Source organism: Sapajus apella, unplaced genomic scaffold, assembly GCF_009761245.1.
Source record: "Sapajus apella isolate SASKATOON/1434 unplaced genomic scaffold, GSC_monkey_1.0 scaffold47, whole genome shotgun sequence".
NCBI lineage: Eukaryota > Metazoa > Chordata > Mammalia > Primates > Cebidae > Sapajus > Sapajus apella.
Genome location: NW_022436987.1, coordinates 8,939,789 through 8,955,458, shown reverse-complemented (window position 1 = coordinate 8,955,458; position 15,670 = coordinate 8,939,789). Strand labels below are relative to the sequence as shown.

The 15,670-nt window shown below is 33.9% G+C and overlaps 1 protein-coding gene across 3 annotated transcripts in view; it reads right to left on the bottom strand.

Annotated features, from left to right (window-relative positions):
- Window positions 1-15,670, bottom strand: part of FAR1 (fatty acyl-CoA reductase 1) — a 59,761-nt gene that overhangs the window by 11,193 nt on the left and 32,898 nt on the right. For 2 of the 3 annotated variants that reach the window (XM_032240832.1, XM_032240833.1), the window contains 6 exons: window positions 11,683-11,862; window positions 9,316-9,493; window positions 8,367-8,411; window positions 8,129-8,271; window positions 7,151-7,218; window positions 5,495-5,666 (listed from right to left, as the gene is read on the bottom strand). In XM_032240832.1, the coding sequence (XP_032096723.1) occupies window positions 5,495-5,666; window positions 7,151-7,218; window positions 8,129-8,271; window positions 8,367-8,411; window positions 9,316-9,493; window positions 11,683-11,862 (786 nt within the window). The remainder of the gene's footprint in view (window positions 1-5,494; window positions 5,667-7,150; window positions 7,219-8,128; window positions 8,272-8,366; window positions 8,412-9,315; window positions 9,494-11,682; window positions 11,863-15,670) is intronic. The other variant, XM_032240834.1, reaches the window with a different exon arrangement.

Genomic DNA, 15,670 nt, shown 5'->3' with positions numbered 1-15,670 from the left:
CTCTTTTTCACTGACAATTCTCTCACCTAATCTTATCTTCATATTCATTAAAGTGACAGAATCACCCTAACATCAATCACTGATTCAGCCATTCAAAACATAATTGCAGTAAAAAATTGGGGAAAGGGAAGAAATTTGAAATACCATATATTTGTGTGTGAAATTCATAGAATATTTATCATGCAAGAAAAATACATGGATCGAAAACTATGGGGAAATAGAAAGAAGCATAAATCTTTGTACCATCACTCCTTGGTTAAACATACCATAGAATAGATGTTTAAGACTACATTGCCAGGTATGTTCTGAATATGTATTTATTCTTTATTATGACTACTTTAAAAAAATAATCACAATCCTTTAGAGGAAGGCAAGATCTTAATGATTATCTAGTCCAGGGTAGATAATCATTTTTCAACCTTGGCACTATAAATATTGTGGGTTTGTTAATTCCTTCTTGTGGAGGGCTGTGAAGCATGCTGTAAGATGTTTGTCAGCATCCCTGGCCTCCAGTAGCAGCCCTCTCCCAGTTGTGGTAACTAAAAATACCTGCAAACATTGTCAAATGTCTCCAATTGAGAAGTACACAGATGAAAAATATCTAGTGTAGAGAAGTTAAGCTAGTTATGCTAGTTAACTAAAACATAAGGTCATAGAGCCATTTTTTAAAAATACTTTTAACAGTGATGAAATGTCTACTGTATTTCCAGAGCTAGAGTGAATAATTTATACTTGCTTCTACATGCAATAACACCATGCATCACAGTCCCCCCAATGACTATTAACCAAGAATCTATATGATGTATAATTGAGTTGTGCTTTTTATAATTACATCAAGATATACAGCAGGTCAGATTGTTATCTAGCTCACATTCAGAATTACGAAAATGAGTAAACTGGATGAAATGAATGACATGACTGACATCAGTTTAATGTAAAATTAGGCATTATAGTAAAGCCCCAATATAAGGTGTAAAGTCTATTACCATGCTCAATAAATTTCTGAACAAATTAAATAATACAAATTGTAAGACTGTATTTAACATTTATAAAATTATCTAAATAAAAAAATCTCTACATTCCTTGTTGCTTTTAGACTATAAGCTCTCAGAGGTCAAGGATCTGTCCTGCTTTTATACTTAGAAAGCCTCACACAGGACAAACCTCAGGTAAGAAAATTCTTTACTTTATGTTTTCTACTTAGGAAAGATTAATTTCCAAAGTTGCCTATGATATTATTTCACATCCTACATGCCCACCTACAATACAATGTCACCTTGACTGTCTTCTCAATGACAGCTGAAAATAACTTAGAACCAACCGAATGAGGTGGAAGTGACACAATGTGACTTCCAAGGCTAGGTCAGAAAAGGTGTAGAGCTTTCTGTCTTGCTCACTGGATACTCACCCTTGAAGCCTTCAGTCACCTTGTACGCTGTCCAGCTCCCCCTGAGGCTGCCATGCTGCAAGGAAGCTCAAACTAGTCCATATGGAGAGACCACATGGAGAGGCTCTGACACTACTGGAGAGAGAGATGCCCAGCCACACCAGCTGCTCTGCTCCTTCCCCGCTTTACCACTCCCTCCACAGCAAAGCTGCTCCAGTCCCTGTCTGACTACAATCATTTGAAAAATCCTGAGCCATTACCATCCAGCTAAACCCTTCTAGAATTCCTGACCCACAGAAATTGTGCACAAAAATAAAATTATTACTTTAAGACACTAAGTTTGAGGTGCCTTGTTATACAAAACAGATAAGAGATCTCAACAGATCTCAATACTGGGAGGGGCTGCTATAACAAAAACCTAAAACGTGGTATTGGCTTCAGGGTCAAGTGGTAAACAAAATCTGTAAGGCCTGTGAGGTGATCGGCAGTGAAATGTAAAATGACCAGGAAAATAGTATTATTAGAAGCCTTAAAGGGCTTTAAGAAAGCTGTTGGTGAGGGCTTGAAGTGAGGACAACAAACTGTCACCTGTGGTAAGAAGGAATATGGAAAGTGTACCTAATAAACTCAATGATCTAGCCGAAATTCGCTGAAAGAGGGCAAAAGAGAACAAAGATGATCTTTAAAAATGAACTATTTGAGTGCAATTTGGAGGAAATGTAAAATGTCAGCCAGGAATTCTTTAAGAAATGGTTTCTGAGCATAGCAGGGTAGGGGAAGATGGATTCTTTGCTAAGACTTTAGAAAGACTTAAAGTAGTGCCTTCCAGAACTTTCAGATAGACAAAAGGTACTCTTCAGATCTTAAAGAAATGTGTAACAGAAACTCTTATTGTTCAAAACGTAGGCTCTAAGATCTAAAAGTGTTGTCCCATAGCAACTTCACAGGGAACCCAAAATAAGAGAAGGGCTAGTGTCAAAGAGATTTATGGATATGGCTTTTGTCTAATGGGGTGAATTCCTTTAAAATAGATACACCGGAAACCCACACAATTTTTAAGCAACTGTGTCAGAATACATATAAAGGGACAGACAATAAAAAAATGAAGAGACTGCTATATCAAGGGTCAGCAAACCAGGGCCTATATACCAAATCCAGTCCACCACCTGTTTTTGTAAATAAAGTTTTATGGGAACACAGTCATGTTCATTCATTTACCTATTTATTGTCTATGGCTGCTTTCATTTTTAACAGCAAAGATGAGTAGATTCAACAAAAACCACACGGGCTGCTAAACCTAAAATATTTACTATATGGTCCTAATTTACAAGAAAAGCTTGCCAGTTCCTGCCCTGATTCCCTACCCTTTTATGGGCAGGAAGCAAGATAAGAAGGCTACTTGGCTGCACACAGAGCCCATAGCACAAGCCAGTTTTTAAAAGGATGGCACAAGCCATCCTTTTAAAGAAGGATTACTCAGAGCCTCAGAAACCTTCCAGAGAATAAGACTGATGGTTTCCTAATCAAGAAACCATCAACACGTATCTGACTGGAATTCAGAAATGTTATGGACCAGTGTTTGCTGGGTACCTCCCAATACTCTCTTTTTGAATAAAACTATTTAAAGCCATTATCCTATGCTACCATCATATGATGGGCGTATGGGCAGTCAGTAACTTGTTGCTTTAGTTCACAGATCAATTCTGGAGGAACTATACTCAAGGAGCTATCCTGACAAAATCACTGCTAAAGAGCCTTACCCAAAAATGGACCAGATTTAGATGACAAAACCCTGGCTAACAGCTGATGCCACAGGGATCTGGGGTGGTGGAGGTGGGGAGGCATGAAGGGGAAGGCATGGTGAAGGGGGAAGAAGCAACTGTACTTTCCATGTAGAAGAAATACAAATTGTTTTGGCCAGAAGGTTGACTACAGCAGATTGTACTTTCCAAAAATGGCGGCAACAATACCCTTCATCTTGACTACTTTCTAATTCCCCTTTCCTTAAATTTAGGAAGATTTGTGACTCACTCGTGACTAGAAGAATGAGGGAAAAGTGATACTGCATGACTTCTACAGGTAGCTCAGAAAACGCAACACAGCCTCCACCTTACTTGCTAAAAGACTTCCTTCCCCCTTTGAAGCCATCAGCTGCCATGTAAGAAGTCTAATTCCCCTAAGGCTATCATTAATTACTGCAAAGAAGTAACGGAGAGATCCTTATGACATGACAAACAGTAATATCCGGGCTCCTGGCTGTTCCATTGCCTCTCTGCCCACCTGTCTCTTTCATCTGATCACAAACACATGAAAAGCTCCAAGCCAAATGTGCCCAGCTGATTCTTTCTCAAATTCCTGATTATGAAAGAAATAGTAAAATGATTGTTGCTGTTTTTAGCCTCTAAGTTTCAGATGATTTGTATACAGCAACATCCTCTGAATCAGTAACTAGTAAACCAGCTATTAGCAAACTAACAGTAATTAGTAAACTAGCTATTCACTTATTTTTTTAAAAAGTTTACTAAGTCCCCTTTCTTTGTGTAAGGCAATGTGATATATTTAATGTTTTATTTTTTTACACCCAGTTTTTACTTTTCTGCCCTAAATTATAACCTTATTTATATAAAGAAAACATACACTGCCATCATTCATGAATTTATACCTGCTGTTTAGCCATGAAAGAATGTTTCCAATGGCAAATATTGCATTTTGCATATCACTCTAGAAAAGTCCGAAAATATTTCTTTACCCATTCTAAATTTGTTCAACACCTCTCACATATTTCAATTAGCCAACATATAGGGTGAGAAACATCTTGGAAAAGAGAATCCACAGAAAATACCTACAAGGAACTCAGATCCTGATACACTGTAACTGGCATATACCTCACTTTTATTTTTGGAGTAACTGATGGAACTTCTGGGATCAGTATCTTCTTTATACGAAAAAAGTCAAATCCTGAACTCTCCAATCAAAGACTCCACTGTAATGCCAACGTAGTTTTAAAAAGTATTTTTATGATATATTCTACTGTAATTGTGTGGTAAAGACAGTACAAGAACTTTTAAGTTTGTGGGATTTCAACAAAAACAAAAAATAAAGAAAGGTTATAACAAGTATAAGAAAACAAAGTTTTCCATTTTTTTTTTTTTCATAACTATGACATTCCCAACCTGGAAAATTAGTCAAAAACTGTAATAACCATATTATAAGCTGAATGGGCAGCTGAGATATTTCAAGTTATTAATTTTCTAAACATATCCTGTATTTTTAACATAAAACTGCAGCATCCATTCAAAGCAAAACTTTTACCCTTAATCCCCTATAAAAACTCATCACTAGGTTTTTAAGATGGAGAGAAGGGCTCAATTTCAGCTTATAATAACAATGACAATCATAATGTAGGACACTTTCTGTATTATGGAAATTAAGATGATCAATGACCCAGTAAGATGTGATCCATAGTTAGTGCCCCTAAAGATCTCCAAATTCTAAGAAATGTCCTAGCATTCTGATTGTGATTGTAATTAATCTGGTTAGTAAATCTAAAGGTAAAACTCATGCTAGCGACTTTTTCTCTCCAGCAAGCTTCTACCACCTTACCAATACATAGTGTATTTACTGCTATTCTTCTTACCACGGTTTCTGACCTGTCAACCTGAGTGCAAGATCGAGCAATAATGCAGGTACTGTATGTCTGACACCCTTCCAATAATGAAGCAATAGGTTGTTGGTATAAAACTTAATATTGGGGCGCCTGTAAACTTGGTTAAAAGGATGCATCTTGAAGTAATGATTTAGAATATCTCCTGTGGGAAAAATAAGCGTCAAAGCATTTTAAATATTGTTATTCAGAAAGAAACCTAAAGTAAGACCTAGAATTCAATACATGATAATAACTATCCAAACTTTAAACAAATTAGAGTAACTTACAACACTACTTTTGCTTTTCTGACAATGTCTTAAATTCAAGAGTCTTCTCAGTCACAAAAGGCCATTAAGCCTTATCAAAAGCATAAACAAATACAGAGTTAATATGCATTTTAGTGTAAGCATGGGTTGTTTAACAGTCAGAGGAACAGATAAGACAGAGCTAGTCACCATTACCTTGGGCTTCTTCCAGTCATCCTGAGGTAGATATCATACAGGAATGCTGGGGCCTTATGGCTTACAGCAATCCAGTAATGATATAAAAGGTGATTGGAGGTTAGATTTACATTGGGCCGTCTGAAGGCCTGTTCGAGAGGATTCCTCTTGAAAGTGGAAATTACATGGTATTCTGAGGAAGAAAAGTTGTGTAACAGCTTTGATAATAACCATGTAATGAAGTTTTGAAAAAAAAAATCATGTTTTTACAATGCAAAATATTTTACCAAAGATGTCAGAGTTCGTTCATTTAAAAAACAAACTTTTCTACTTTCTAGTAGCTAGTAGAATATGGGTATTAGAATGCTAAACTCAAGTGGTTTTATAACTGCTGCTATTTATGAATTTTAATTAGATGAATGAATTTTTGCTAAAATTCACTCTTAAAATCCTTTCAATGTTTTACCTATGTCAGTTTACAGTGTCACTTTCTATATTTCACTTCTCACGATAGCTTCTTTCTTTCTGTTCCTCTTTCCAGACTCTCATTACTGTACTTACTTAAAAAAGAAAAGGAAAATCATCATCCTTTGCTTAAGTTGCTCAAATTAACATTTATTAACAGGCATAAAACAACCCAAAATTAACTTCTGTTGTAATTTATGTAGGCTATGTAATGTCAACACAATCAAACCTAGTATCATCTATGTTAATACTTTACTGAAAATGTATATTGAGATAGTCATTAAAATATAATGCTCAACTTCAGCTTCTACTAAACTTTACAACACATTAAAAGATTACCAAAAAACCTAACTCATTTAAAATATTTAAATATTCTTAAAAGAATACTAAAAATAATTATACAGTTAAAATCACCTGAGATTTTATCTTTTTCCTATATGCTCTAATGTCAATCTTTACACTGAAATAAAATGCCATAGAAAAATCCTAGGACAAATGTCATAAAAAATTTACACTGAAATCAAAATTGTTCTGCCAGGGTAATTATTCAATTAGAGGTTAAATATGACCTAACACTAAATTAATACCAAAAATATATTTTACTTTAAATTTGAACTCATCAACCAACAATTTAAAAAATGATTCAATTGCAACAGGTTTTAAGTTATACTACTCCTATTTAAGTTACACTATTCCTATAGAATTAAGAACACATACACCTGCTGTGACTCTGTAAATTTAAATAGATTAATGAAGGTTAATAAAAAATATTCTAGCAAACTGTATTCTTCTTCCTAATTCCTTCATTTATTACTCTGGGTACCACTTAATAGACCACCTCTTGTAAGAAGTGATACTGCCTACGGATAGGCAATGGCAAGACCAAGGGTGCTCACAAGGGAGAAAAAAAGCACTGTTCCCATGCCATAGGTATCTATGAGGGCTGCTGCAGATGGCAGTAGAAAAACAGCAAGGCTTAGACAAGCATAGGGTGGGTGGGCAAGAATAGACAACAGGACATTTTAAATTTGTGAAACATAATATTAAGAACCACAAGGTAGTATTGGTAGATATTACTTCTAAGATGACAATTAAGAACAAATTGGTAACTCAGTGGCCTTAATGTCTCGTAGGTATTCTAACATTAAAACTTCAGGGAACTTGGTTTTTTAAGATTTATTCTAACATTCAAAAACACAGGTAAAATCATACCAACTTCACCCCAGTGGAAAGGATTAGTGCTGCCTGTTGTACAATTATACACCATGATGTTTCGTGGTCTGCAAAGACAAAGGTGAAACCAATTAATCATAATAAGAGGCCAAACATATCCAATCTAAATCTTAGATAATATTCAAGAAGACATGAGGATGATGAGCATCTTTTCTATACTAATGTTTTTAAAGGATTAGTTTTTATGCTAATGACTATTTACAACTACGCTTTCTTCTTCCCCTACCAAAAATAATTATTTATTTTTAAAAATACAGACTTTTTTCCCTTTCACATTTTTCCTCCTTATATAGGAGTATCTGTTTTTAAACATGAGGAAAACAACAAACAATCTCAGCTCTTCTTGTCTCATTTTCAGAGGATCAAGCTGAAAAAAATTATGGACTGTTTCCTTGTGCCAGAAACAACATATTCATATAATCATCTCTCTCCTTTTTTAGGACAGAAAATACTGATTATCAAAAATAAAGGTAGTTTACTAGTAGAAAAAAAAAGTTACTGGGAAGCTGAAAGTTTAAATGTTACCCATAAATGCGACTTTTACCTTTTAAAGGAAAGATGTTCATGGGTTGATTAAAGCTGCTCTGATGTGCAATGTTTAATATATGTAAACCATATTCTGTAAACTTCAGCTCTTTATATATATATATACACCAAGTTTTAGTTTTGATTAAAAAATCATCCTTAGGGAAGGTATTTTTTTTCATTTTTAACCCCTAATAAACTTATCTATTCTGTAAGTATAATATATGAGCATTAACATTAATTCTTCATTACTACTGATTGGGACCACTTGCTATTGTCTGTGATAATACCAACTCTTGGAGTTGGCAGTGATATTGCCTAAATATTGGTATGGCAACATCTGGATGGAGGGATTCATTAACATTAGTCAATAGTATGTCTTCCCTTTTCAGTTACTATACATTTAATAAGTAACATTGTCACCTCATATACCTATTAACTCCGGAATACCAGGCTGCTGCAAGACTCATGTTGACAACTACGTCTACAGGAACAAGATCTGCAAGGGCACTGTTGGAGGCACGCATTGTTCGAAGAATTCCTTTCCCTGCCTTTGTTGAAATTAAAAACAGCACCTTAAGATATATAAGCCATAGTGTATATATATCTAAATATACACATAAAGCAGAAAAATGTATAGAATATTAAATAAATCAAAAGGTTTACTTACTGCAATAAAGAGCCCACTTGGTCCATTAAAGTTATCAATCCATCCCTAATACCAAAAATTTAAAAAGGGGGAGAAGCTTTAGAAACATTATGAAGCTAGAGATTTATTATTTGAATTCTACAACCCCAAATATATACTTGATAGCTGTCTTCTAAAAACTAAAAAACAGACTATATTCAGGCCAATATAATTCTACCAGTCCCAAACAGAAACAGTCTTCCTCTGGGATCAAAAGTGACTAAGTAAAACCATTTTCAAAGGGTTACCTATTCTTCCATTAACTCTCTGCAAAGAGAAATTTATAAAAGGGGGTTTGTACTGTTAAATATTTTTGCAAAATTAAACTTGTTCAAGTTTGATTTTATGCTATTTACTAATTCAGCATCCTGGGATTAAGGAAAATGGCAAATCCCCCTCAAAATTATGAATAAAACAGAAAAATAGAATAATTGTCAAAGCAACAAGAGATGCTATCACTTACTTCCATTACACAGACCTATGTTTTGGCTAAATCAATTTATCCAACTCGTTTATATTTCTGCTTTCTCTCATTCCAGGAATTCAACACTACCCTAACATCACCCTGTACCTTTCTTAGCTTTGTGATCTAGAGGAAGGAAGGGATCTACCTCTTGGAAGGTCTGCTGCTTTTTGGTACTAAGAAGCAAACCAAGTCATGTTCTCCTCTGACTTGAGACAATGTCACAGCTCTTGATTTAATTTTCAATTAGGATTTTTAAAATGTTGATCTACATTTCTATATACTCAGCATCATATTACAGAAATGAAAGTTCCAATAAAATTAGCTCTATGAACACAAAACAGCTTTGCCATGGTAATCCATCTTTAATAAATAATACCTGTTCTTAAAGAACTGCCAGCTCTTTTTATAGAGTTATAACTTAAAATTCTCAACTCCAATAATTTATAAAGGTTTTTAACAACTTACTGGAAAAGGTTCTTTCCAACTGGCACCAACAATCGATGGCCTTATAATCGCCACATTTAGCTTTGCTCCTTCTTGTTGTACAACATATTCTGCCAACGCTTTTGTGTATATGTAGGTATTAGGTCTGTCTCCTATCAATTTTGGCGTGATATCATTTACTAGGCCATCATCCATCCACCTGGTAAAGAATTGCATACAAATATATTTCCAGATATTTTACTATAAAATGAAAAGCCACTTAATTGAACTTTGCACATTCAAACATATCTGTTGTTCTGACTCAAATCATCTGATGACTTTTACTGAAAAATTAAACTTAGTCTTTATTTTTCTTAAACATCAACTACACATCCACAATCCCTTATTTGCAATTTCTGTATCCAAAAAGATCTGAAAATTAAGAGTTATTTCGTAAATCATATGGTGGATAGCAAAATCTGATCTACACTGACTTATGGTCTTTTTTTGATTCAACCTAGTTTAAACAGTCGTATATTTTATACGTATTTGATCAGGGATACTAACCCAGATCAAGTTAAAAAGTTTTTTCCTATTACACAGTACAGAAATTATATTTCCTCTCTAAAGTCCAAATAAATTCCAAAATACATCTGAAACCTTTTGGAAGGTTGCAGGTTAGGAAATATAGATCTGTATATAACCACCTAGTGAAGTAACATGTTGATTATATACATTTACAATTAACATACATTTATAATGAACATAAAAGGTATAAGTACTTTTTATATATGAAAAAGAATATGAATTAAATTGAAGGGAAATTGCTATCCAACTTAGGAAAAATTCCACCATGGAGATGAGTTTTGAAAAATGGAAGGGATAGTTAATATATGAGAAAAAAAAAAGCCTCATCACTAGAATGAGTTTACAGAACAAATCTATGAGTTATTTTTAAATTATCTGCTAGCTAGATTTCTTTGCAGCCAGGAAAGGAGATATAGCATTAGCTTACAAGTTATTTTTCCGTTTCTCAAATGTTTGTATATATAAATGTTAGGAAGAGAAAAAGTAAAATGCTTCATTAACTTCCACACTCAACTTTTCCCACAGGTATTAAACACTTCTGTCTATTAATATATGAAGAAAATGAAGTAGATATTTGGGACCATCTAAGAAAATAAGTGAGAAAATAGAAATTAGGGAATTACAATGAAAATGTCTTGGTAATTTCTCATACTTATTTTTTTTTTACAATCTATCTGTTTCCTCATAATGATTAGCATGAAAGCTTTAAAGAAAAGACTGTGCTTATTTTAGGAGAAAGCAGCAGATGTTAACTAAGGAGTCAAAGTGGATAGAATCTCTGGAAAGAAAGATGACTAAAAGAGACAGAAGAATAAAGGAGGAAAAAACTCAAAGATATTATATAAGGATTAACAAATGTGAAAATATTGTGGATACTGGAATGTTTATATAATTGTAGTCTATAAAAGTAAAAAAGATCTTATTTTTTTGTCTGAACTTTGTCTGTTTGATGAGAAAGCCTAAGCTGCAGCAAATGAAAACAAGGTCATGGTATGTACCACTTCATTTAATCCCTATCTATCAATACTCACAAATAAATTTTTATGTAATAATTGCTGACAGAATTTCAGTCCTCAGAAAGACGATAAACAGTAAGACTAATGGTATGAGTTAAAAGACTATGACTCCTCTGATTCTTTAATAATTAAAGGCCTCTCTATAGATATACACCATGGGTGGGGGTAGTGACAGCAGTCTTTTAATAAATTAGAAGCTTGCTATTAAACAGGCAGTCATGGGTCTCCACGGGTACTTCTTGGTTGCTAAGACTGATTCCCTAAAAAAGAGTCCCTAATATCACTAATAAGATGTTCAGGAGCCTTCCTCCAAAACCATTATACGTGGTCAAAAGTGAAAACTACATACTGACTTCACTAACATTCCTTTAGATACTAATCTATACAACAAAAAGGATGTGAGGATACGTAAAAATTTTTGAAGAAAAGAGATAAATGTATGTGCGCATGCACATCCATATGGGTGGGGTGAGGAGGAGGGAGAGGGACTTGGATCCAAAGTTTTTTTTTTTTTTTTTTTTTGAGACAGTCTCACTGTGTTGCCTGGGCTGGAGTGCAGTGCACAATCTCAGCTCATGCAGCCTTTGCCTCCTGGGTTTCAAGCGATTCTCCTGCCTCAGCCTCCTAAGCAGCTGGGACTACAGGTGCCCACTATCACACCGGACTAAATTTTTTTTATATTTTTAGTAGAGATGGAGTTTCACTATGTTACCCAGGCTGGTCTTCAACTCCCGACCTCATGATCTGCCCATCTCAGCCTCTTTTGGGATCAAAGCAAATGTATATAAATTTAAAACAAACATACTCTAAAGAATCAATCAGCTTCTTGGGATCCACAGGTGGTGGGTAGACTACTTCATCAATATGCTTTCGATTACAGTAGGCATATGCTGTTGATACATGCATGAACACTTCCAGATTCTTCATTTGTTGTGCAAGGAGAATAAGCTGTCGCGTTGCAATCACATTTAACTGAACGGCATCTCTGTTTAAAAAGAAAAAGGGACAACAGAAAATTGGAAAGCTATGTTATTTATTTTACCTGTTAAAAAAATCTTATTTTCATTAGAGGGGTAGTAAGAGAGACAGAGACAAAAATTTTTGTTTCTTTACACCTTATCCTTTAGCTGTGATTTTGTGTATTTTATTTCAGTATAAAGTATGTTTACTCTATCAATTGTGTTAAAAAATTTTTAATTTTAAAATAACTTTCATTATAGCACTTAAAAATTAAAGTAGAAATTTAAAAATTATATAATTGCCCAGGAACAAACAGGTAATTTCAGTCTTTAGCTTCTATGCCTAATTTTGAAGTCATGCTAGACTTATTTTGCATCTTGATTTTTAAAAGTATAATATTGCATAATATGGATGTACCACAAGGATAAAAAAATAGAATGGTTAAGTAATTTTTAAATGTTAAGGTAGTCACTAAAAAGGATGATACGGCCAGAGAAAACTCAGAAACATTAAATTATATTAACATATAATCAAGAAAGTAAATGTATATTTCCCTCTTTATAGCAATCAATCCAAACACTTTTCTAAGACTACCTTATAAAATTCAAAGGGATATTATAATAAAACTGGTACATTTGTTACAAGGTACATGCAAGACCCCAAAATGATCTACACTCCCTCCTTGGAATTTACTTAAAGTAAATAATTCCACAAAAGCAAATGTATATATGCAGAAAAGTTATCAATAAAGTACCATGTAATAATAAAAACCCAGAGAGCCCAAATATTCACTATGGAATATGTAATGGCTCAATAAAGTAGGTATTTTATCACAATGAAAGAATATAGCCACTAAAATAATTATGTGAAGACTACAAAAACATGGAAAATTGGTATGAATAATACCAAAAAAAAAAAAAACACATGCAATATCATGTGAAGCAGGATTAAAAACAGGGCTCTGGAATCAGTCCTGTGTTCAAATTCTGACTTGGCCTACCTATCAGTTAGGACATAAAGCTATTGAAGCACTCCAGCCTTAGTTTTCTTACCTGGAAATGGGAACAATAATGAAACCTACCTACTACAACTGGTATAAAATTAAACAAAACAAATAGTTTGCAAGCATTTAGCAGTATTTCTAACATAGTCACCAAACAGGCAGTCAACAAATACTCCTTAAGGTAATGAGATGGTGGATAGTTTTTGCTTTCTATTAAACTTCTGTTTATAGCTTTTAAAAAATTGACCAAGAGATCTATTGTACAACATAGAGACTACAGTTAATATCAATGTACTGTATTATTAAAGATTATGAAGAGAGTGGATTTTAGGTATTCTCACCACAAAAGGTATGTGAGATAATGAATATGCTAATTAGCTCATTTAGCCATTCTACAATGTATACATATTTCAAAATACGTTGTACACAATAAATATACACAACTTTTGTCAATTAAAAAATAATAAAAAGGAAAAAAGATTTAAATAATACCAGTGACAAAATTGGCAAAGTAATATACTGTTGTTGACACTACAAACTGACACAAATGATCTGAAGGAAACTAGGACAAAGTATCAGGAATTACAGAAATGGTATATTTATTAATCTAGTTAATCTGTTGAAATTAACTCAGAGGTAAAACTTGTTCTAACCCTCACTTTTCAAATAAAAAGAAATTAAAATTCCTTAAAGTTTATTCTAAGTGAATAATACATAAATTGTGGTATGTCAACATGATGGAGTATCATCAAATCACTAAAATTGTAACTATGGAAAAAATTAGAAATACAGAAATTGTTTCTACATTAAGTTTTAAAAGTAAAATTAGAAAGTCTATGTTTACAATCGCAAAACAATAATGTTCAAACACAAAAAATTTAAAAAAAAACAAAAATAGTTTTGAGTACTTTCTAAAATTCTTTTATTTTCAGTATTTAAGAAAAAAATCCAACTACTGTTTTAAAAGGCCAGGATATTTCACAGATAGAATCCAGTCCACTTCACTGTAAAGCAGTGCTTTGATGTCTATCACATTTGCAAAACAATGGTGATAAGGAGAGTACTGTTTGGGACAGGTATACAGAGAATATTCTGTTACAGGTTCCTGAGGACAGGACAACAAGTTCTGGGTCACCAGGAACAAGGAATAACTCCAGGAGAGAAAAAAAGTCCTGTGCCATATTATTTTCTTTTAATTTAATAGTACCTGAGACCCTATGAAAACATATTAGAAAGACTTTTTTTTTTTTAATGAAATAATTGGGTTGGTGTCTTAAAATCATGGATGCATCTTTTTTTTTTTCCCTTCCTTGTCTCAATTGAGGAGGAAAATCTGTTCAAGTGAAAATCCATTAAGAAAGACATTTCACAGAGAGGATACTGTCCACTAGACTATAAGGGAATGCACTATTTTCTTTTGCATTTGCAAAACAATGGGGGCAGGAAGAGCAATGTTTTGGGAAATGTACACTAAGGATATTCTGTTACATGTCCCTGAAGATGGTGACAGAGTTTCTGGGTCACCAAAAATAACTTGAGAGGAAAACCTCTGTGCCTTACCTTTTTCCTTTGCATCTGTACCCGAAAGCCCAAACCTGAAGCCATTCTGTGCCCACATAAGTAACGCCTAGTATCTCTCTGCCAGTATAGTTAGCCTAACTCTGTTTTACCTCAATCCAATTTCTAGTCCATTGACCTTCAAACTGAGACTCTGACATGTTATATTAGAAGTCATTTAGTACTAATCAAAAATAATGTTCTCATTATTGTTTTGGTTACATGGAGTCATAAATGCATCTTCAATAAGAGAGGCTTTTGGGAGAGGAGTGCAAAATGAGAAAGTCTTTATAATTAGAATCTACCTTCACTAAATGTAGACATGGAAATCACTTCAAAAAAAATTTAAAAAGAAAAAAAGCTCAATGATCTGAAGTGCCAATAAATTTTCTTGTTCATCTTTCTTTTACAGACAGCTTAGGTTATTCAAAATCTACGTTGATAATACTTCTAAAGACCTTAAACCAGGGTTCTCATACTTGGCATAACATACACCTGGGAGTTTATTAAAAATGCAGACTCCTGGACCTCATCCTCAGACACTTTTAACACATGAAACGAGGTCTGGAAAACTATATTTTAAATAAGTTCTCTAGGCGATTTTGACACAAGTCTCTTTACCACCCTCTTACTCCTAAGAAAATACTGTCTAGATGAGATCTCATCACCACAACCGCCATTTTTTTTTTTTTTTTTAATGAAAATATAGACACAGATGTTTAGGGAACAATGAGTCAATCTTAGGGTAGGGGGCTCAGTCATCTGTAATTTTAAAAATGTCTGCAAAGCTGATTCTGACAGCAATGGTTCTAAAGGGGCAAAACAAGGTCCAGCACTGACTAAATCACACCTAAGGCTCTTGCTAAAAACAAGAACCCTGGAGTATGATTCTAAAATTAAAAGGTCAAAATTTGGCAAGTGCAATCTAGGAATATGCATTTTAACACATTTTCCAGTAATTCTTAAGATTCATAATACATTCTAAATTTGATAATCAATGCCCAACAAACTCAACAGTTTCTTGATCTTTTTTTTTTTTTTTTTTTTTTTTTTGAGACAGAGTTTCACTCTTGTTACCCAGGCTGGAGTGCAATGGTGCGATCTCGGCGCTCACCACAACCTCTGTCTCCTGGGTTCAGGCAATTCTCCTGCCTCAACTTCCTGAGTAGCTGGGATTACAGGCATGCGCCACCATGCCCAGCTAATGTTTTGTATTTTTAGTAGAGACGGGGTTTCACCATGTTGACCAAGATGGTCTCGATCTCTTGACCTT